Source organism: Myotis nattereri (genome assembly GCF_964212035.1).
Source record: "Myotis nattereri genome assembly, chromosome: 1".
Lineage (NCBI taxonomy): Eukaryota > Metazoa > Chordata > Mammalia > Chiroptera > Vespertilionidae > Myotis > Myotis nattereri.
The window spans coordinates 227,917,788-227,940,648 of NC_138075.1; the positions used below are offsets into that span (position 1 = coordinate 227,917,788).

General features: G+C 57.5%; 1 protein-coding gene across 1 annotated transcript in view; it reads right to left on the reverse strand.

Moving 5' to 3' along the window:
* Positions 1-14,773: 14,773 nt before the first annotated feature.
* Positions 14,774-22,861, reverse strand: part of LOC308512729 (uncharacterized protein C4orf50) — a 40,012-nt gene continuing 31,924 nt past the window's right edge. Inside the window, exons 11-13 of the mRNA XM_081082348.1 lie at positions 22,042-22,090; positions 20,073-20,194; positions 14,774-15,640 (exon numbers count right to left, since the gene is read on the reverse strand). Of these exons, the coding sequence (XP_080938474.1) occupies positions 15,362-15,640; positions 20,073-20,194; positions 22,042-22,090 (450 nt within the window). The 3' untranslated portion in view covers positions 14,774-15,361. The remainder of the gene's footprint in view (positions 15,641-20,072; positions 20,195-22,041; positions 22,091-22,861) is intronic.

Sequence of the window (22,861 nt, forward strand, 5' to 3'; positions counted from 1 at the left end):
AGGAGAAATGAAAAGTAAATATGTCTTAAAGCAGAACTCTAGAATCCCAAAGACAAAGAGAGATCCTAAAAGCAACGAGAGGGGGCAGGGGAGAGAGAGAGAGACAGAGAGAGAGAGAGATGAGGGGAGCTTACCTAAAATATGTGGCAATTGCAGCAATAGCAGGAGCCTTGATAGAAGCCAGAAGACAATGGAATAACATGTCACATTACCAAGAAGAAAGAGCTGAGAATCCAGAATTCTATATCCAGCTAATGATCACTCAATAATGAAAACAAAATAAAGACATTTTCAGGGAAAGACTAGGAAGGTTTACTTCTAAAATGCCTTGCTGATAAAATACTAGCAAAATAAATAAAATAATAGCCAAAAAAAAGTGCTCCAGAGAGAACTAAATTAAACCCAAAAGGGAAAAATAAAATACAAGAAGAAACAGTAAGCAAAGAAATTGGTCATCTAAACAAGTATTGACTATATAAGATAATAATGACTAATCTGAGAAGTATAAAAATACAGAGTGAAAATACATTACTGGACAATAGGAAAGATACAAAGGAGATATCAGAATTAAAGCCTTCTAGAATCCTGTGTACAGGAGGAAGGTAGAAATATTAAGCCAGGAATGCCCCTTGAAACTTTAAGGACTAGTTGTGTTCCCTGGCCGGGGTTGCTCAGTGGGTTGAGCAGCATCCCATGCACCTAAAGATTACCGGTTCAATTCCGATTGGGGCCTGGGTTGTGGGCTCAATCCCCAGTAGGGGTCGTGCAGGAGGCAGCCAATCTATGTTTCTCACATTGATGTCTTTCTCTCCCCTCCTTCCTTCCTCTTTCTCTAAAATCGATAAAAGCATATTTTTAAAAAGAGTAGTTGCTAAGAGAAGAGAAATATAATATATACATGGGGTGAAAGGTAGAATGAAGAAAACTTAACCAGTTTAACAGAAAGCAAGAAAAGAGAAAAACAAGGAGCAAGGCAAAGACAGGGTAAATAATAGACACAAAATAAGATGATGGGAATAATTATATCAGCTATTACAATAGTTATAAGTGGACTAAACTCTCCATTAAAAAGACAGGGATCATCCTATCAGATTTCTAAAATACATGCTGTTACCAGAGACATTCCCAAAATATAACGACAGAGAAAGGTTTGAGGGGAAACTTGTACAAAGCAAATACTAACCAAAATCAATTCCCTGTAGTTATTTAACATTAAACAAAACAGACTGGAAAACATAAACCAGAAACCAGAGGGTCACTACCTAATGTAAAACAAAGATTGATAGTCTGATAGAAAAATACTAGCCTTGTATGCACTGAAAAATATAGCCTAAAAATACACAAAGTACAGTTAAGAAAATTAGAGAAATTGCTAAATCTACCACAATAGTTGGATGTTTAAACACATCTTCCTCAAACTCGACAGACCACATATAAGAAGACGAATAGAGACAAATTTGAAGAACACATTTAACAAGTTCGGTATAATCATATCTATCTCGCCAATGCTAACTAAGTACATATTATTCTTAAAATGCATGGAGCATTTGCAAGCAGAGACCATGTTGTTGGAAACAGAGCAAGTCCTCACAAGTGGAAACGATTCTGAGGGGAGCAGTGTCCTCAGGTCACTGGGTCCCTTGAAGAAGCCACTTCTCTCCCTGGGCCTCAGCTTCCTCAAGTGATTAATTCATCCCCAAGTCTCAGAGAACTGCTCTTAAAAAAAAAAAAAAAAAAAAAAAAAGATAATTTGGGTCCATCCCTGCTTCAATTCTGCTTATTGCCGCCCGGATCAGGACACATTTCCTCTCTCATTGTACAAACCTGTCAAACCCGCACACAGTGTGATGTCAGCTTTCTTTTCCTTTTTATCGGTTAAGACAAATGATGCCTCTTTCCGCCCCGGCTTCCCCCTAATCGTCCCAAGTTTGCTGGGAGACAAATGGCCCTCTCACCCAGCAGCCGCCTTCCTCCCTCTGCGCGCGTTTGTCTGCGCCCTTGATTTATGACAGAAATTGGGGGCATCCATCACCACGCGGCCCCTCGGTCACCGTCCACCACCAGCCAGCGACCTCCCACACAACCCGTCTCTGCCGCCTCCCGCCCCTCCCAGCCTTTCTCCACACCAGGTCCGCACGGCCCTGCTGAACACGGAGCCACCCCCCTGGTGGGAGCTGCCCCACGGCTGGAGGGGCCGGGAGCTCACATCCCTGCAGGGGCAGGTGAGGTCCAGGTGCCCCCTGGGCCCGCCCTCTCCCCGGCAGAGCCTGGACCCTGGTCTTCGCTTCTCAGCTTCCAGGCCACGGGAGCTCTGCTCTGCGGTCAACGGCTTTTTTATCGGTTTATGTTTCCCACACTGCACAGCTGGAGCATCTGGCAATTGTCTGGGGTGGGGGAGGAGGAGGGGGGACCACCAGATGTTTGAAACTCCTCCCACCCCTCCCCTGTACCTGCCTCTTACTTTGTCTCTTTGGCCCAATGAGAGGGCATCCTCGTCTGAAGCAGCAGCACTGACTGGCCTACGAGATGAAGGGATTTGTCCAAGGCCGCGCAGCCAGAGCAGGGACTGGAACCCTGGGTGCTGGCCCCTTGGCCACTGTTCACACCACTTCACACTCACCCCCCCCCCACCCCCCGTAGCTTCCCTCTGGGACCCGCAGAGACGGGTGGGGGGAGGAATGCACATGTATCTGTTGAGCATCCATTTACGCAGCAACATCTCCCACACGGCCGTGTGCCCAGTGCCATTCTAGAGCAGGACGCCCGGCTCAGCACAGCAGACACAGCTCCGCTCCACGGGGTAAATCCGCCCAGCACACACAACTCCTCCAAGCTCTTTCTCCCATGAGGCCTCACTGCAGCCTTGGGGGGGCAGCCGCTCCCCTCTCCCCATCTTAGACGAGGTGGAGGGATAAATAAGGACTCGCCCAAGGTCCCTCAGGGTGGGACCCAGGTTGGCCCCACCCAGACCCGGGCTTTCCGCAGCTCACGGGGCTCTCCCAGCCTCAGCCACGGGGTGTGTGGCCCAAGCCTTCTCCAGACGTCCTTGTCCTTCCTGTGTCCTGGTCTCAGTCCCCAGAACATCCCCAGAAAATGGACACGCCGCCCCGAGAAGCAACAGCCATCAGTGCCGGACAAACCGCTAGCAGCATCCACGGTGCCAATCTGCTTGCTCAGAGCTCAGATCAGAACAGGGCGGCCTGAGGACAGGCCAGGGGTTGGGGGTCCGACTGGGTCTTGCTTTCACCAATCACTGTATGACATAGCAGGTGACACATCTGGCTGCTCCAAGCCTCAGCTTCAAGACGGACTTCTTGGCATCATTATATTGAACGTGGCAACATGTGTAAAGGCCTTTGAGAATTTCCAGCTTAAATAAATTCACCCCAAATATTAATAACTAGAGGCCTGGTGCACAAAATATGTGAGCAGGTAGGGTCCCTAGGCCTGGCCAGTGATGTGGGGCAACCAGCAAGGGTGGGGGGGGGGGAGGGGGGGAGGAGCGGGGGGGGGGAGGCCCACTGGCACCTGCCTTGGCCGGCCTGGGGCCTGTGGACTGGGAGCAGCTCCTGCAGTGAGTGTCTGCCCTCTGGTGGTCAGTGTGCATCATAGTGACCAGTTGTTCCGCCTATTGGTCAATTTGCATATTAGGCTTTTATTAAATAGGATACTACCACATATTTGGTGAGAACTTGTTATACACCAGAGCCTGTTCTAAGTTACATATTTAGTTCATGGATGAGCGAATAGGACGGTGCTGACATCATCTCCATCTTATTTGAGCAAATGGTGGGCTTTGAGGCCCAGAGGGATCCACTGGCCTCGCCTGCAGCTGGTGAGCGGCCCGAGGGACCCGCTCTGGACTCCATGACCTACCCCACGCTCTCCTGCCCCCAACGGTGTGACAAGGCACTGCGGACGGTCCCTTCACTGTCCCTGAACACACATGACCTCAGCCGGGAAAGGTCTGGCTGCAGGGGATACGGTCACAGCGTCGGGAACGAACACTTCTTCATTGTGAGATTCCACTACTTTTGTTCACTTTTTGCATTTCCCCAGTGTACTCCGATAGGCATGCATTAATATTCAGAAGCAGGAAATGGTTGTGGGAAGTGCCCCTTGGCGCCTGCGGTGCCGCTGTGGTTCGCACTGGGCGCATCGTAAAGGCCATTACATTATTCCAGGTCTCCAGGCGCCTGACACAGCTACCCCACCGATGCCCCGCCGCGTCCTCACGGTGAGAGCGCTGTCCCGCGAGGCGCGCAGCGGCTGCCTAAGGCGGCCACCTCTTCTCTGAGACTTCCAGCCCGACAGGGCCAGGCGGTGTCTGCATGGTCTTGTTTTTGTTCATTTACTCTCCACAAGCCACCGAGTTTCCCGGGCTCCCATTTTAGATCCTCACACCTAATGTTGGGGTTTTGCTGGGGCTGCACGTTGGTGTTGATATCCCGGCAGCCATAGGTATAGTCTGGGGCTGTGTGGTGTCTTTTCCAGACAATTCCACGGAGTGTTGGAGGCGGGGAGTCATAGTAAAGCCCTTCACCCCAGCTGTGCCATCTTGCTCCACTGACTTCACGGGGCCGCTGTGACCCCTGCCACGGCCCCCAGCTGGAAAAGTGGGGTGTCTGGATCTCACCCCGGCTCCTCCTGCCCACAGCCCGTCCTCGGGTTTATGACAATCTTAATAAAACGCCAGTGGTCCCGTCACTTGGTATGCATGGGGAGGTGCTTGGGGCTGAGAATTTTATTTTTTTAAATATATTTTTATTGATTTCAGAGAGGAAGAGAGAGAGAGAAACATCAGTGATGAGAGAGAATCATGGATCGGCTGCCTCCTGCATGCCCCACACTGGGGATCAAGCCCACAACCCGGGCATGTGCCCTGACCAGGAATCGAACAGTGACCTCCTGGTTCATAGGTCGACGCTCAACCACTGAGTCATGCCAGCAGGGCAGGGCTGAGACCTTTAAAAATCTTCCATGAAGCAGGGCCTCCCTGTGTCCTCAGGCCCAGCTGTGGCAGGAAGGAGTGAGCGAGAGCAGAGGGTTCTCTTGGCCAATGCGCTCTGCTCCTCGGCCTGGCGACCCACCACATCTTCCCCAACCTCCCCCCAGCGAGTATTTGAGGGTCAGCTCGGCACACGAATGCCCCAGGGGCCTCAGAAGTCCGAGTCGCTCCCATGGAGGCTCCCAAAAGTGGCTGCACCCAATCTGTAACTTAACACTCTCCTGAGTCCCAGGTGGGGGGCAGCACCCCACGATGCCAGCAGGATCTGTCCCTCTGGGCGCCGATAAAATCAGGGCTGCTGCATGCCAATCCCGGAAAGTATGAGTGTGAGCTCTCAGCCCTGCCCCCAGGCACACGCCAGCCACCTGACCTGCACTGGACGCTCATAATTGTTGCATGAGATGTGGCGGAGCCAGATGTCGCCATCCAGGCACCCACCTCTGTGCACCCCTAGGACCCTCTTAATACTCTATGACCTTGTGGTCTTGCCTCTCTCTGTCCTGCAGGTCTGTGGTCACCCAGGGCAATGCTTCACCTTTCTAACCCAGAGTTGGTGGCCAGTGAATGTCAGACAGTGAGCGAATGAGCGAGTGAGTGAGTGATTGAATGAGTGAGTGAGTGAGTGAGTGAAGGAGTGAGTGAGTGAGTGAGTGAAGGAGTGAGTGAGTGAGTGAGTGAATGAATGAGTGAAGGAGTGAGTGAGTGAGTGAGTGAGTGAAGGAGTGAGTGAGTGAGTGAGTGAGTGAGTAAGTGAGTGAGTGAGTGAGTGAGTGAAGGAGTGAGTGAAGGAGTGAGTGAGTGAAGGAGTGAAGGAGTGAGTGAATGAGTGAGTGAGTGAATGAGTGAGTGAGTGAGTGAGTGAGTGAGTGAAGGAGTGAGTGAGTGAGTGAAGGAGTGAGTGAGTGAGTGAGTGAGTGAATGAGTGAGTGAGTGAGTGAGTGAGTGAAGGAGTGAGTGAGTGAGTGAGTGAAGGAGTGAGTGAGTGAGTGAGTGAATGAGTGAGTGAGTGAGTGAAGGAGTGAGTGAGTGAGTGAGTGAAGGAGTGAGTGAGTGAGTGAGTGAATGAGTGAGTGAGTGAGTGAGTGAAGGAGTGAGTGAGTGAATGAGTGAGTGAGTGAATGAGTTAGGGAGTGAGTGAGTGAGTGAGTGAAGGAGTGAGTGAGTGAGTGAGTGAATGAGTGGACAGAGCCTGGAACAAGACAGCCTGGCACTCCGGTCCCAGATCTGCCACTGGCTAAATCCAAGGGGACAGAGCTACCCTGCAGGCCAGCACGTGGACAATAACCTTCATGACACAAGAAATATAAATATGAAGCCGAGGAAAGATGTCACTTTATCTGTAAGATGAAACGTGTGGTCCTAGTAATGATGGTGCAGAGAAGACGCCTGTATGAAGTGGACTGAGACAGATGGCGTGTAATAAGCACCAGTCCTTCCAACAAAGAATTCCAAAAAAGCAGAGTCTGGAGCTGCCTGCCCTCCCTCCCTCCCCTCTCCCCCTCCTCCACCCCTTCCTGCTGATGTCCTCACTCTCGTCCCACCTTCCTGCTGCCCCAGACCCCCTGCGGTAAGGAGTTTGGGGGGGAGCTCTGGGTTAGCCCCAGCTCCCCTTCTGCTCTTCTCTGAATCATTTCCCCGCCCCCCCCCCCCCCCCGCAAAAGCAAACATGAAAAGGAGAGTAATATATTCTCATCCAACAGAATTTGTACTTGAGACAACCAGTTCCAGTAAAACCTGTGCTTGGAAACACTATTAAGAGAAAATTGAGCAACTAACTCGTGCATCTGTTCAACAAACACTTATTGAGTCCCTAGTAGGTACCAGGCAGTGTTGTAGGCACTGGGGTGCGCCCCCCCCCCCCCACACACACACACAAAACCCACTGTGCTGGAGGTGGTAGGAAGTGGTTGGGTCATGCTGATGGGAGATTCACTCATACACACACACACACACACGTACACACACACATGCAAACACCTGGGGGGCGAGGAAAAGGAGAGGGGGGGAGAGAGAGAGAGAGAGAGAGAGAGAGAGAGAGAGAGAGAGAGAGAGAGAACACAGAAGCTGAGCTCATCCTCAGTTCTTCCTCTTGCCTGTGACCTTGTAGCCTGTGAAGGGCACTCATTTTGGCCCATGGAACGTTGCCCGTCTGGGCCGAAGTGTCAGGAGGCACTGCATGCTCAGTTCCCCCCCGTGTGCCACAGACCTGGCCCAGTGCTCAAATCCCCAGGAGACCGTGGTGACAGGCGAGCGGCCTGAACCCAGCCCTCAGCCTAAAGCAGAGGCTCCCCTCTGAGCCCAGCCCATCATCCCCCCCCACACACCCCTGCAAGTCAGCCTGCAGACCTGAGAGTGAGAGAATGGATGTTGGAGGTCGCTGAGTTTGGGCTGGTTTGTCATGAGGTATTATTGAAGCTACAGCTGATTAGCACAGAGAAGTTAAGTGACTCGCCTAGGGACACACAGCTTGCAAGCAGCAGCCTCAGACTTCCTTGTCTGGGGCTCCTTCTCTCCCCTCTGGCTGGGGCTGGGGTAGCAGTCCGTTTCCCAGGAGAGGGCCAGGACACAGGGCTCAGACGATTTGGGGGTAAAAGGGAGAAATGAGTGGCCTTGCTGGGCAGCGGCCTGATCGCCTGTGAGCGGAGCCCAGCCTCCAGCCTCCCGTTGGGGCTGTTGCCAGGTCAGGCCCTCAGAAGGTCGTGGCCCCTGAGTCAGGCTCAGCAGTTCGGGGGGGAGGGGCCGGGAGGGCCACACAGAGGAGACCTGAGGCCCCTGCCCGTCCCAGCCCTGCCGGCCTCAGCTTCTGACCTGCCCCTCTGGGTCTGAGGCTCCAGGAACCTGGGTACAGTCACCAAAAAGCACCCCCTCTTGGGGGTCACAGCCCACAGGCTCTGTGTGGACTCGTAAAAGGCTGCTTCCTCTGAACGGGCACAGCCTGTTGGCGAGGAGGGGCAGGGATGCCGCCCTTGGCCCTGGACCGGAGGCTCTGTTCACACACAACCCGCACAGCCGCCCTGGAGGAGCGAGGAGCTTGGCTCCTGCCCGACAGTGAGCCCCACCCTGCAGCTGCTGGGAGCCTTCTCTGCCTGCCAGGCACCCAGGACGGCACCGGCACACAGTAGGTGCGCAGCAGTCGGCTGTATCCAGTGAATAAGCCAGCAGTGACAGCAGGGAACTGGCTGCTCAAGGCCACCTGAACTTAGCACACCAGCTTCTGTCTGCAGGCAGGTGTGTGTGTGTGTGCGTGTGCCTGTATATGTGTGTATGTGTGTGTGCGTGCGTGAGTGCGCTGGGGATTCTGATTCTGGGTTTGGGTCCAGTGTGAGGCAAACACCAGGGTGGCCGAGCCCTGGAGATGGGGATGGGGACAGAGCAGCAGCTGGAGACAGTGAGAGCCCAGCCCCACCCCCACTTCCCCACCTCCAGCCTCGCACCTGCTTTCTGCCGCTAAATCACTCCCAGCCTCCTGGAGACAAGCTGCTCATCTTAGCAGCTCTGGCCCCGGGGAGCACTTGGCTGAGATCTATAGCAGGGGGATTGGTGTGTGTGTGTGTGTGTGTGTGTGTGTGTGTGTGTGTGTGTGTGTTGGAAAGAGAGGTGGGAGGGGCGAGGAGGAGGAAGGGCAGCGCTCAGGGAGTAAACCAAAGGATGGGGCATCTGAGCTGGGCCGTGGGCAGGGCTTTGGAGCGAGGCAGGCATGTGCCAGGCCAGAGAGCTTTCTAGTACCGGATGGAAACAGACGAACAGACGCCACAGATTCGTAAGATAAGCAGCTGGTGGAGCGAGCATCAGTCCGCTGAGCTGCCAGCCTCTCCCGGAGCCCGCGGGGCCCTGGGATCCCACCCACGGGCATCACATCGACCCGCATCCCTGGACCGATGGGCCTGTGGGGCCTCCCACCCACTGGTTCAAGAGACATTGGGTGGTGCCCGCGGTGTGCGTGCCGGCGCGGCTGGGAGGCAGGAATACAGAAGAGGCGAGGAGGGACCCCATCACCGCCGCTCAAGGGGTCCCCAGGTCGGACACCACCGTTGTCATCCCTTTGGCCATTTCAGCCACCACAGGCACCGGCTGTGCAGCATCCTGGCCGGTCAGGCTGGTTTGTGGTGTCTTTTCCCCCGGGGCCCTGTGTTCTGGGACAACCACGCCGTTAGCTTTGAGCACCGGGAATACGTTGAGGAGGACGTGAACCGGTGAAGTGGGGGTGGGGGGAGGGGGGTGGGGGTGCCCGTCCAGCTGCCAGCACTGCTGAGCCAGCAGCACGCACGTGGGCGCAGATGCGGGCGTCTTGTCCCGGGAGCGCTCCCTCCGGCCCCTGCTCACACTCTGGGCCGCCCTCGTGGAGAGGCGACAGGGGAAATCCATTAAAGGAAGCCCGCGAGGACCGTCATCAATCATGTTCCGAAGCCAGAAACCACTTATTAACGCGCGCCGTGAATTGCCGCCTGGGGCTGGCACTTTGGGCCGCCTCACGTGGCCGTGGCTTTGTGCTGTGATTGCAATGGTGGGGGCAGGCTCCAGCGTTCTCCTTCCTCGGCTCTGGGCCCCCGCCCTCCGAGAGGCCATCACGGGCCTGACCAGCCACATGTACAAACAGCCTGGTCAGATGCGCCAGGCGGGGGTGCAGGACCTGCTCGGGTGACCAGGCGGGTCAGGCGGGATCTGGGCACACGGAAGCTGGCCCTGCCAGTCCACACACCGGGAGCGCCGCTGTGGTGACCCGAGGCCTCTGGCCACCCGCCAGATGGGCCAGCCTGGCCACAGCGGCAGAAAACGATTTGTCAAACTGGCTGTCAGCAATCAACAATGGTGGCCTTCCCTGGGGTGCCTGGCCAGGCTCTGGGAGCGGACATCCTGAACCCAGAGAGGTAAATGCACCCCCCGCACCCCCCCCCCCCAACTACCACCACCGCAGCGGCCCCACCTGGGCTTTTAGGCAAGTCACATGGGAGGTTGGCCTGGCCGGCGGCCAAGCAGCGAAGTGCTAAGTGTGCTTCTCTCCCTGCTGCCCGGTTCCCCCTGCCCCGGGGAGGCCTGCTGCGTGCTGCGTGCTGCGTGCTGTGTGCTGCGTGTGGTGAGCCGAACATCTGCTCAGCAGATCTTTTCCTGAGCACCTGGCAGAGCAGGTGAGAGGTGGGGGCCGGGCCACCCTGGTCTCCCTCCAGGTCCCCGCCTGGAGGCTCCTGGGGAGGCAAATGCACCAGGACAGAGGCATGAGCACAGTGTGACCAGTGAGGGAAGTCAGGGAGGGCCTTCTGGAGGAAGTGCCCACTGAGGTGGGCCCTGGAGGTGAGCGGGGGCTGCCCAGGGAGCGAGGCCTTGCAGGCAGGGGTGGGGTGGGACAGGAAATGGGGGTGAGCATCCGTGTCTTTCTGTGATTCCCACGTGGAAGGTGCCGGAAGGAATCCCACCGTGACTCTCCTGTCCCATTTAGCGTGTATGTTTAGTTCAGGGGAAACATTTAGAAAAGTCAGAAGGCATAGGAGCCTACAGTGCAAGTCTCCTGCCCCCCCTCCCCCCTCCCAGTTCCCGCCCCAGGGGCAAACATGTGCCGGTTTCCTACGAACCCTCCCGAGGCGGCGAGACGGCCTATATATTCTAAGCAGGCGCACACAGGCGCACACACACACAGGCACGCACACACACACACGCTCACACAGGCACACACACACGCTCACACAGGCACACACGCATACACACACGCTCACACAGGTGCACGCACGCGCACACACGCTCACACAGGCACACACACACGCTCACACAGGCACACACACACATAGGCACACACACACATGCTCACACAGACGCACACACACACACCCTCTCGCCCCCATGCCAGCGCACTCCACACTTCGCCCTGCACCTGCTTTAACACGTCAGCTGGATTGCACCTGAGACCATGAGATCCTCCTTCACGGCGTGAACAGCGCACTGTCCCCATTTGCGTTGTCTCCGGTCTTGGCTGGTGCTGACATGTGCTTGCGTGTACACCTGCGCACACACGTGTGATGACGCCTGGGGGTCAGCTCCCGGGAGAGGAATCGCCAGGTCCCAGCAGAGCGACACTTGTCTCTGAGAGTCCTGGCCACCCCCACTCCCCTCCCCACTGTGCACGTGTACAGCTTCGCTCCCACTGGCAATGCTGGGGGTCCCTGCTGCCCCCAGCCCCTCCCGACACCCACCCGGTGTGTGACTCAACTCAGCATTTACCTTTTGAGCCCCTGCCGTGGGCGGGGTGTGGTTTGAAGCCCACAGGCCAGACATCCGGGGGGGGGGGGCGGTCAGCGAGTAGGTGTTTGCTCCCTGACCCCAACGAGGGGCCGTCTGTGTTTCATCCCGCAGGTGCGTGGGCTGCGTGGCCTCAGTGCAGGGGCGCTGGGATCTGCCCGCCGGGGAGAAGGCTGCGGAAGCCCTGGGCAGTTCAGAGGCCAAGGAAGCAGAGAGGAGGCGTTTGGGCCGAGCCACGGAGGGCGAAGTGGGGAAGAGGGCGGGCATGGCCAGCGGGGCCCTCAGGAAGAAACAGGCTCTGGGCTGTGCTGTGGGCGGGCACTGTGCCCGGGGCAGACCCCGGCCCTCATCTCCTCCAGGGGTCGGTGGGCAGGGGCCAGGGCAGAGGAAACTGGGCAGACGGCCCCACACAGCGGCCGGCTGGACCCAGGCCTGCCCTTCCGAGCAGAGGATGGAGTGGGCCCTGGGCTCGGAGACCTGCCTTCGCCTCCAGCCCCGCCGTTCTCCAGCCGTGGGTCCGAGCCCAGACCCCGAAGGCGTGGTTTCCTCCAGTGACAGCGGAATGACATCATCACGGCGTCCCACCTCGCCGGGCCTGAGTGGCCGTGGCCAGGGCCCGCCCAGGCGAGTGCCCCTCCGGCTTTGCCTCTGACGCTGGGAGGCCGGTGGGCGTGGGTCCCCGCTCTCCTCGCCACACCTCTCTGTCTCCGCTTTCTAATCCGTAAAGTGGGGGTGCCCCCTGCTGGGGTGGCTGTGAGAGCGACTTGGTATCGGAGCTGATAACTGAGAAGAGGCCTGGACAATGTGAGAGCTGCCGTTGTTGCGTCGCTGTGTGCGACGTTTGAAAAACTGAATGGAAAAGCATCACTCGGGGCGCGGGGTTAGGAAGGTGCGGAGTGCTGGTGGCCGGAGGTCGGGGGGGGGGGCTCCGAGGGGGGCAGTGCTGAGGGCTGAAGAGGCGCTGGTAGGGGCTCCGCGTGTGGTCACACAGCCACGCTGAGAGCGGTTCTCCGTGAACGTAATACTTAAAGTAACAGGCGCTCGGCCCAGGGCTGAGGCTGGCCCCTGACCCTCCCGCACACAGCTCACAGCTCACACCTGAGTGAGCCCCTCTGGGGTTTCTGGTCCTTTGCCTCCGCCCGCCTCTCCTGAAAGATCTTCCCGTGGAACTGAGGGTACCTGCCCTGGCCCTTTGGGAGGGGCTGGTGGGGCGGCTCCCAAGTCCTGCCAATCCCAGTTGGTTTATCTGAAAGAATGCTCATTTCTGCTGCTTCCTGCTTCATCTGACCCTTTTAGAAGGCAGCGGGATAGAAGTGGCGAGGAGAGGCTGAGCTAGTCTGTATGGGCTGGGTCCTCCAGCTGCATGCCCTCCAGCTGCGTGACATCCAGCTGTGTGACCTCCAGCCACGTGACCTCCAGCTGCATGACCTCCAGCTGTATGACCTCCAGCTGTGTGACCTCCAGCTGTGTGACCTCCAGCTGTGTGACCTCCAGCCGCATGACATCCAGCTGTATGACCTTCAGCTGTGTGACCTCCAGCTGTGTGACCTCCAGCTGTGTGACCTCCAGCTGTGTGACTTACAGCTGCATGACCTCCAGCTGTGTGACTTACAGCTGCATGACCTCCAGCTGTGTGACCTCCAGCTGTGTGACCTCCAGCTGTGTGACTTACAGCTGCATGACATCCAGTTGTGTGACCTCCAGCTGTATGACCTCCAGCTGTGTGACCTCCAGCTGTGTGACCTCCAGCTGCGTGACCTCCAGCTGTGTGACCTCCAGCTGTGTGACCTCCAGCTGCATGACCTCCAGCTGTGTGACCTCCAGCTGCATGACATCCAGCTGTGTGACCTCCAGCTGTGTGACCTCCAGCTGTGTGACCTCCAGCTGCGTGACCTCCAGCCGCATGACATCCAGCTGTGTGACCTCCAGCTGTGTGACCTCCAGCCCCATGACCTCCAGCTGTGTGACCTCCAGCAAGTGGCTCTGCCCCTCCGTGCCTCAGCTTTCTTGGTGGAAAATGTTGAGAATAACAGGATTCAGCCGACAGGGTGAGTCTGAGGGTTTGGGTGGAGGCGCGGTGCCGATCCTTAGCTGTGGGTGGTGTCAATGTATCTTCAAGTACAACTTGCCACCCCTGCATGGGGAAGGCCGGCATCCACGGCATCCAGAGAAAGCGTTTCCAGACACAAAGACATTCCTGCTGGACACGGGAAAGACATTCCGCCTACTTCTTCCACCGGGAGTGCAGATCTGCAGGACGCAGCCCCGGTGGCACTGGCCTTCAGCTGCAGGGATCTGACCGACACCCACTTCAGCCCATCCGCCCTCTGCTCCAGCCACACGGTCACCACACCGGGGCCCTGCCTCTCAGCTCTTGCCCTCCTGTCCCCTCTGCCTGGCCCGCCGTCCTTGAGAGCAGTGACGGAATGCCCTCTCTGTGTGACCTCGGGCCAGTTCAGCTCTGGGCCTCAGTTTCTCATCTGTAAAATGGGAACATGTACAGGACCTCACATCTTAGGAAGGATGAGACAAGCCAGTGCAGCTTAAAGCACAGAGCCAGGCCCGCTGTCTCTTGAACAAATGGATGGGAGGGTCCACGGGCCCATCAATCCAGAGATGTGGATGGACATGATGCCCATGGGCGGGATCCCAGGGCCCTGCAGGCTCCGTGAGAGGCTGGCAGCTCAGCGGGCTGACGCTCACTCCATCACCTTGCTTATCGTATGGTACTACGGTTAGGTACCAAATACGTTAACATCGGGGAAGCTGGGGGAGGGTGTGTGGAACTCTGCACTTCATTGCAACATAAAAAGTTAAAATACATTCATTCAAATTCTGTGTGTTTTGCCTACTGCCGGGGGTTGGGGGGGAGCCCTCAGTTTCTTGTCCTGGTGCCTCCTTGACCCAACATGGCCCCGGCATCCAGGAAGGAACAGAATGGGCAGATAACTGACCCTTCCCTCCAGCCCTTCCCAGCCCGCTCCAAGGGAGAGAGACCAGGTCTCTGGTTGATGAGCCCGGGGGAGGGTCTGGGCAGGTATGGCCCAAGCTCCCTGGATTCTCTTTCCGGGCAGCCTACCCTCAGGATGGGGGTTCTTCTTCCACCCCCAGGTATAGGCGAAGGCAGGGGTGCTGGGTGGGGGTGAGGCAGCGACCCCTTGCAGCTGGCTCAGCAGGGAGCTGCTGTGCACACTCCTCCACCAGCAGCACACCCAGGGCTGCATGGCATGCCCCAGAGCCTTTGCACATGCTGTTCCCTCTGCTGTGACACCCTTCCCCCCTCGCCCAGGTGTTGAACACCTCACTGGGCCTCGGGGCCTTGCCCAGCCAGCCATGCCTTCCTGGAGCCAGGCAGAACCGGCCCTGCCCTTCAGCACTCATCCTGTCGCATTCACGTCCGACTGACTGCCCGTGATGTGTCTGCATGTGCCTCTTCCTGGGACAGGGACCAACGTGGACTCACCTCGCTCCTCCTCGCACCACGCTGCCCGGCAAATGCTGGGTGTCCGCCAACGCTGAAGGAATGACTGATTAGAAAGTACTGATGGGTTTTTATTGTTTTAAAATGTAAAATATAGAATTACTTCAATCAAGCCTTTCATCTGGTAGACAAAAATCTTTTGCAATCTGGGGGAGGGGTCCCAGGGGCAGGAAAGTAACAAAAAGTCCTCAGGGCGGACGGTGTGAGGCGCCGTGAGACCAGCCCAGGGCCTCCCGGCCCAGCTCTGCCGACACACGGGCAAGGCTGCTCTGTCCGGGGGCCGCCGTGCATTGTGGGATACTCAGCAGCATCTTTGGCTTCTTCCCATGAGATGCCAGGAGCAGCCTCCTGGTTGTGACAACACAAACGTCTCTGGACATTGCCAAGTCTGCCTCCGGGGGGACAGAGTCAGGCCCAGACGGAGGCCCCGGGCCAGTCACTGGGTGGGTTTGGGTCCAGTCAGCACCCCCTTTGCTGCCCTGCGTTTGCCAAAGCCAAGCTGCTCCGCATTTGCAAGGCCCATCCGGGGCTCCCCTCGAGCTCTGACAACCACCACAGGCTGCCCAGGCAGGACCACTGGCCGCCGAGCTGGGCTCCGAGGCTGCGATCTCTCACGGTGCCTCGGAGGGCTCCGCATCCCACACTCACAGCCCGCGGGGCGGCCGGAGCAGCGGCGAGGGCTCCAGCTCCAGCGGAGACTCGGTGAGCCGGGGGCAGCCGCGGACACTCCGGCCGAGCTCCCGGTGGAAGGCCAAGATCCGGGCGGGGCTCCGCAGCTCGGAGGGCGGGGGGCCGGCGGCCTGGGGGGCAGCGCAGAACACCCCGCCTCTCTCCTGCAGACGCTGTGCTGGGAGTCCCGGTGCCTCAGTGGTCACAGCCGGGAGAGGTCCAGGATCAGGCGTCTGCCCCGGAGGCTGGGGAGGCTGGAGGCGGAAGCATCATGAAAGGTCTGCTCCCTGTGGCCCTCGATCCCCCCTTTCCCAAGGGAAAGTGGCAAGGACAGCTACCATGTACCAGGCACTTTCCGTGCCTGACCCCAAACACTCCTCACGCCTGAGCTCACGTCCTTCTGGTAAGTTCACTGAGGCCCACACCACCCCCGCGGTCTCAGGGGAGCCAGAGGAGGTGGGGGGCTCGCACCCCATGTCATCCAGGGGGTGCTGCCCAGACACCTGGTGGGCAGCCCCATGGAGCGGATCCTCCGCAACCTTCCCTGTTCCCAGTGACAAGAGGTAGTGACCTTCCCATCAGGAGGGAGCCACTGCCTCCCAGACGCCAACCTCCTGCCCTTCCCTGCCCTGCCCAGCCCTGCCCAGCCTTGCCCAGCCTTGCCCAGCCCTGCCCAGCCCTGCCCAGCCCAGCCCTGTCTGGGGTTCTCGCCAATGTGCCATTTCACATGCTCTCATTCAGTCCTCCCAGCAGGCCAGCATCGGGCCTCAGTTACAGATGAGGAAACGGTTACCTGTTTCAGAGACTCCCCATTGCTCACCTAAACTCTGGGAGCTCAGAGGTGGCTGGCTCCATGTGCAAGTCCCAGCCCCCTGACTTCAGAGCCCCGGACTCTCTAATCTCCACCCGCAGCTATTACACGCATGTGAGCCCTTCACACTCAGCATCTCCCACTCACCCAGTGCCTTACCTGCTAATGACAGGCGGGCCCGCTGCGCTCGGTAATGAGTCCTACGTATGCCCCCCGCTCAGGCCTCTGAGAGGTGTGGCCACCAGTGATATAGGCAGAATGGAGCAACACCCCCACCCTCCCCCCACCGCCCCATGGTCCCAGGAGGCAGTGAGCAGTGAGCAGGGTTTCCTGCTCAGCACCCTCCCGTGTCAGGGGAAGCTGCCTGAGAAAGGCAGAGCAGGGAGGAGGGACTGGTGACCAAGGAGCACCCCCTGTGCACCTCACCTGGCCCAGTCCCTCCCACGGGGCTGGGAGGGAGGCCACAGGTGCCGTGGCGCTCCCAGGAGGGAACCTGATTGCACACTCAGGAGGGGAGGCCTGCTGGAGGAGTGGTGTCTGAGCGGGTTTGGGGGCGGGATTCTGTTACCCTCTAAAAACTGAAGTCATTCTACACAGAACAATGTGTACATAGAATGTCAACCACCACTTAAGGAGTCTGAACTTTACCTATATTTATAAAAGCCCAGCGACCGAACAGCAGAACAACCAGTCACTATGATGTGCACTGACCACCAGGGGGCAGGTGCTCGACTCAGGAGCTGGTGGTCAGTGCGCTCCCACAGGGGGAGCAGCCGCTCAGAGGGCAGGCCCACAGCCGCTTGGCTGACCGGGATGAGCAGCGTTCCCACAGTGGGCTGACCCCTGCGGGTCACACCCCCCCACCAGTGCACGAATCAGTGCACAGGGCCTCTAGTCTTGCAATAATAATACTAATTTAAACCATCTGAAACCCTGAGTTTATAGGGAGAGGGTGGTATAACATCAGCAATTTCATATGGTTCAACCCATGACAGTGAACATTTGCTGAGCTCTTACGACGTGCCAGACGTCGTCCTAAGCAATTTATGCATATGTGTCGTTTGCTCTTTAACCAGAAGAGGTAAGTAATATTATCCAGTTACCCAGATGAAGAAACAGAGGCTCAGAGAGGTGAAGTGACTTGCCCAAGGCCACACAGCTACCAAGGAGGCAGATCGAGGTTTTGAACCCAGGCTGCATGGCCCCCCAGCCCGCGCTATTCGCCGCTACGGTCTGCTGTTGCCCACGGGGATGGATGAAGGGTCTTCGGTGGGAGAGCAACATTCACTCAATCATCAAAAGCTTGCCAGCCCTTCCAGGATCTTTTTGTATGTTTTCAGGCTCCGCCGCCTTCCTTTCTTTCTCTCTAAGCTCAGCCATACAACGATGGTGACATGTGACAAAGGTAGTCACTGCCCTTCAACTATGACCTCGTTTTGCTTAGAGGCCTCCACTCCCCTGGTGTCGTTACTTAACAAACTGGGTTTCACCGCAGGAAGCTCTTGCCCACGAATCCAGCCTGCAATCGGGCTGTCCCGCCCAGAGCCCGTCCTCCACGCCCATCACAGCGGACAGAGCCAGGGCTGCGGGGCGTGCGGTGTGGCCGTGAGAATGAGGCTCCTGGATGGTCGTCCAGAGAAACAGCCCAACAGGCCCCTCCCCCTCTAACTGTTCACCCGATGAGGCCTTTCTGACGCTGCCTGTCGGCCAGGTTCTCTGTGAACATGGGATGGAGGCAAAGGGCCCACGTGGACACCTGCCACTGAACTACGAAGAAGCGGGAGTGTCCTGTGGGCTTGAAACCAAGTCCAATGAAGGAAGAGTTTCCATCCGTGATGTCCAGTGAGAAGCTTGGCGCCAGGAGGGTTAACACGCTCCTGGGTTCACCCGCTTCTTTCATTCCCGCTCTGACTGCTCCCTCACAGGCTTGCCAGGGGGTTGCCGGCAGGATCCCCTGGAGGAGACGTTTAGAGTCCCCCTCAGGGAACTCCGGATTGGAGCATCCAGGGGGGCAGGCCGGACCTCTCCTATCTCCCATCCCCCACCAGTGACGGCCAGCACCGTCAGGCCACCTGATGACCAGAGCGCCACTCCAGAGCCAGGTGCCCCAGGGGGAACCCCAGCTCTGCCTCGTACTCTCCGTGTGACCTGGGTCGGCGACCCACCTCCCTGTGCTCCCCCTTCTCCCAGGTCATGTCGAGCTAGTGATGAGAGCCACGTGGTGGCCCAGGTGAATCCTGTGTGAGCTCACGCATCGCACACACAGGCCTGGCACCGGGGAGCACTCAGGAAATGAGGGGGGAGGCCCTTTCTCATTCTGTTCTTAGCAGCAGCATCCCTGTGGCCTCTGAGCCTCCCGTCTGCACCTCGCACTGCACGCGGCAGCCACGTTTGATGCTGGCAGCGCCCCCCTCCTCCCCCTGTAATTCACCCCTCCTCGCCCCTCCAAGTTTGCAGGTGCTGTTCCTTTTTTTGCCTTCTACCTGCCCGAGATAGTACAGGTCAAAGGTCAAATGTCAGAGGTAATTTTCCTAGAAAACGAGCCAAGCTGGGAAGAAGGTCGTATGCCTGGGTGATCAGCCTGTAGACACGTGATTTATAAGGATAGCCACCAGTCAGGGAAAAGGGTTCCAGGTTAGTGACAATAGCTGTCATCACTAGACACATCCCTTGTGCTGGGCAGTACCTCTGTCATGTTCCAGACCCATCCTCAGCCCTGCTTACCTAACTCCACCCTCCTGTCAGCTGCAGCATTCGCCCCGGTCACCAGGTGAGGGGAGTTAGGCGCATGAGGGAACCCGCCCAGCACCCCCTGAATCACAGCTGGGATTTGAACTCAGGCCAGTCAGACTCCACAGCTCAGAATTAGTCAAGTCAGTTTTCTCTGAACAGAGAGCTGCTCTGGCTCTGACCGAGTAGGGCATTCTGGACCAAACCTCCAGGAAGTACAATGGGGAGAGCGGAACGAAATATAACAAAAGAGCTGTTTGCACCATCTGAGAGCTCCGGGTAGGGGCTGTGCGGCTTTGTGGGACGATCGCCGGAAGCAGGAGAGAAGCCAGGAACAGCTGGCACAGGCCTGGAGGCCGCCTGACCCCTCCGCAGCAGGTGAAGGCGGGTCTGCGCGTGAGGGTGGCAGCTGAGCGGTGGGAAGCCAAGCAGAGCTCCAGGGGCCATGGGGGAAGGACGCTGATAAACACGACAGGCTTTGCCTAGGATCCTGAAAGGCTATGCCCTAGGAATAAGCGGGGGCAAGAAAGGAAGCAGACCCCCCAAGTACTGAAGCAGCCGATGTGAGGCATGGTCTGCACGGGCCCAGCTGCCTGTCAGAAGCTACAGGAATCCTCTCTGGATAAAGACAATCTCAAGCTCAACCTCAGATTACGATTTTTGCACAAGTTTTCACACACAATGTCCAGCACTCGCTGAAAAATAACCAGACACAAAACACATGATTTAGTTAGAAATGCAAATGAGCCCGGCAAGTGTAGCGCAGTGGTTGAGCATTGTCCCGTGCACCAAGAGGTCACGGTTCTATTCCCAGTCAGGGCCCGTGCCCCAGCGTTGTGGTCAGGATCCCCAGTAGGGGGCATGTAGGAAGCAGCCGATCGATGATTCTCTCTCATTGATGCTTCTATCTCTCTCTCCCTCTTCCTTCCTCTCTCAAACCAATAAAAACACAGACAATAGAAAGAGGTGATGAAAGGAAACCAGTCTTCGTGGCGTTGGCCATTTTCTCCTTCTTTTCCTCGGGTTGCCTTCGCAGGGGTGTGGCGCACTAAGATGTTCACGGAGCTGCACACGGACGCGTTGTGCCCTCCTCTGTGTGTGTGCTACACCTCCCATGGAAAGTGTATTTAAGAACATCCTCTCACCTCCAGAGGATCCAGTCGCGCTGTCAGTGCTGGCCACTCCGCCTCAGTCACGGGCCAGGGCTCAGGACGCCACGGTCTTGGGAGGGCGCTGTCCACTTCAGGGTTCAGGAGAGAGTTTTGAGCTGGAAGAGAACGGTCTCGGTCAAGCCTCAGCCAGAAGTCCACAAAGTCAGCAAGTCCCTGAGCCCCACGCCCATGACCCAGACCTCTCAGGGCCTGGGACGCTCCAAGTGCCTCCTCCATATGCCTCTGATGGTTCTGTCGTGGTCGTGGGCAGCCTAAACACTGCCTTCCCCTGCCTCCCCTTCCCCTGCCTCCCCTTCCCCTGCCTCGCCTTCCCCTGCCTCGCCTTCCCTGCCTCGCCTTCCCTGCCTGGCCGCGGGCCCTTCTGCACTGGGACCGGCTCATCTTTATAAACGACACCTGCCTGGGAGTGCACAGCAGCCTCCCAGCAACACGGAAAGAGTAAGTGACTCAGTCAATCTAGTACCCTTCTTCCTTCCTTCTTCCTTCCTTCTTCCTTCCTCCTTCCTTCCTTCCTTCCTCCCTTCTTCCTCCCTTCCTTCTTCCTTCCTTCTTCCTTCCTTCTTCCTTGCTTCTTTCTTTCTCCTTCCTTTCTTCCTTCCTTCCTTTGTTTATTTAAAATATGTATTTTATTGATTTTAGAGAACGAGAAGGGAGGATAGAGAATAGAAACATCGATGAGAAAGAACCATTGATTGGCTGCCTCCTGCACACCCTCTATACCCCCTACTGGGGATCGAGCCCACAACCCGGGTATGTGCCCTGACCGGGAATCGAACCGGTGACCTCTTGGATCCTAAGTCAACACTCAACCACTGAGCCAAACCAGCCGCCCCACTTCCTTCTTTTAAGGTTGAGGAAGCTGAGCCCAGACAAGGAAGGAGACTTACACAAATGCGTGGCAAAAGCAGGACCACCAAAATCCATGCCCCTCCAACTGTGAAAACAGATCTGCTAAAACCTGAGGACAAATCCCTCCTCTTGGCTCAGGCACTAGACCAGCCGTGGGCAAACTACGGCCCGCGGGCTGGATCCGGCCCGTTCGGCTGTTCTATCCGGCCCGCGGAGCCGAAAGAGCGGAGGGTTCTCTTGCTCTCCCCTCCGCTCCTTCGCCAGCAGCAGTGTCAACATGTATTAGTTCACACAAACACTCCATCCATGCTTTTGTTCCGGCCCTCCGGTCCAGTTTAAGAACCCATTGTGGCCCTCGAGTCAAAAAGTTCGCCCACGCCTGCACTAGACACTCCCAAGAAAGGTCACATTACCCGCCTTTTGAAGATCAGCGTCTGGGGCTCAGAGAGGTCAATTAACTCATCCAAGATCACCCAGCTGGTAAGAACAGAACCTAGTAATAAGAACGCTCCCTGAGCTGGTCTCAAGCGGAACTCAGTTACCTGAAGGTAGCACCACCCACACTTCCTCCGCGTGTTTAATGAGCACCTCCTAGGAACATAACCCCAAGGAAACCCTCAGCGCCCCACGCCTCAGCTGGGAGCACACCGCACTGACACCAGGACCTGCTGTCTGGCCAGGCAGCAGCTTACTTTCCTTGTTAACAGTAAAAACAGCAGAACAAAAAAGCACCCACGTGACCACCTTTGTAAGCACCCATTGTTAGCGTTTCAGTTGCTCTCCTATCCTGTCCATCACACACACACACACACACACACACACACACACACACACGCCCGTTGCCTCTCGCTTTGAAAGGCGTTTCATTTTCAGGTGAACAAGGGAAACTGCGGGCTGAGGCACGGGGCCATGTTGCCTCGGCAGCATTTTTCTAATCTGTTCTCCTAAGTCGTGAAGCGGGGAGGCAGAGTGCGTAGGGAAGGGAGGGGGAGCAGCTCGGTTCCTCCTGGTCTGCACTGGACATGGGTGTTTTCCTGCCCGCTACCCCCGGCAGGTCAGAGCCCAGGGCTGGTCCTACCTGAGCTGCACTGACCTGTCACAGCCGCCGGCGTCTCCTGCTCCAGGGCCGGGTGGCGGCTGGTCTGGAAGAAGAGACATCCCGCGGTTATCCTGCATGACCCACGGAGCTATACGGTGACTACGACCCGACAGGGCAGGGCCGGCAGGCAGAGTCCCCCCCTGCTTCCTGCCCACAGACCAGCGCGGGGGAGGCCGGGCCAGGCCTGCGCAGGGGCACCTGCCCTGCCGCTCACTGGCCAGGTCAGGTGCCCCCCGCCCGCCCCGCCCTCTCCGCCTGCAGGTGGAGGTGCTAACACTTCCTCGCAGGGTTTTGTCAGAACCAAATGAGAACGGAGGTCTGCTAACTGCCCCACAAGAGAGGCAGTCCAGGCAGATCAGGGCTCGCCTTAAGGCCCCGCCCCGCCACATACATTTTTGGGGAATATTCTAAACTTCCTGAAAGGCAGGCGCTAAAGGGAAAAGATTTGCCTGGACCCCTAGAGGCCCAGCCTGGGCTGCTGGTTTGAGGGGCGTGTAGGGCTCTGGGTCTCGCTGCGGAATTTTAAGATGAGCCTCCACTTCTGCCCGCCCGTGTCTGGGTCTTGCTGACTGACCCCCAGAGGAGAGCGGGACGTTCCCAGGAGGAGGAGGGAAGAGGCAGAGCGGGCGGGGCGGGAGGAGTCCGCACGGCAGCTTCCTGGCTGCTCACCGCCTCTCCTCCCGCGGGCTGTGGCCAGAGGACATGCTGCTGGCCCAGCCCCGCCCCCGGCCCGCCCCCGCCCGAGGAAGACCAGCTCCGGTGAGCTCAGTCAACGTTTGTGGGATGAAGTGGCAGAGCCGGGTTTTGTGGTTTG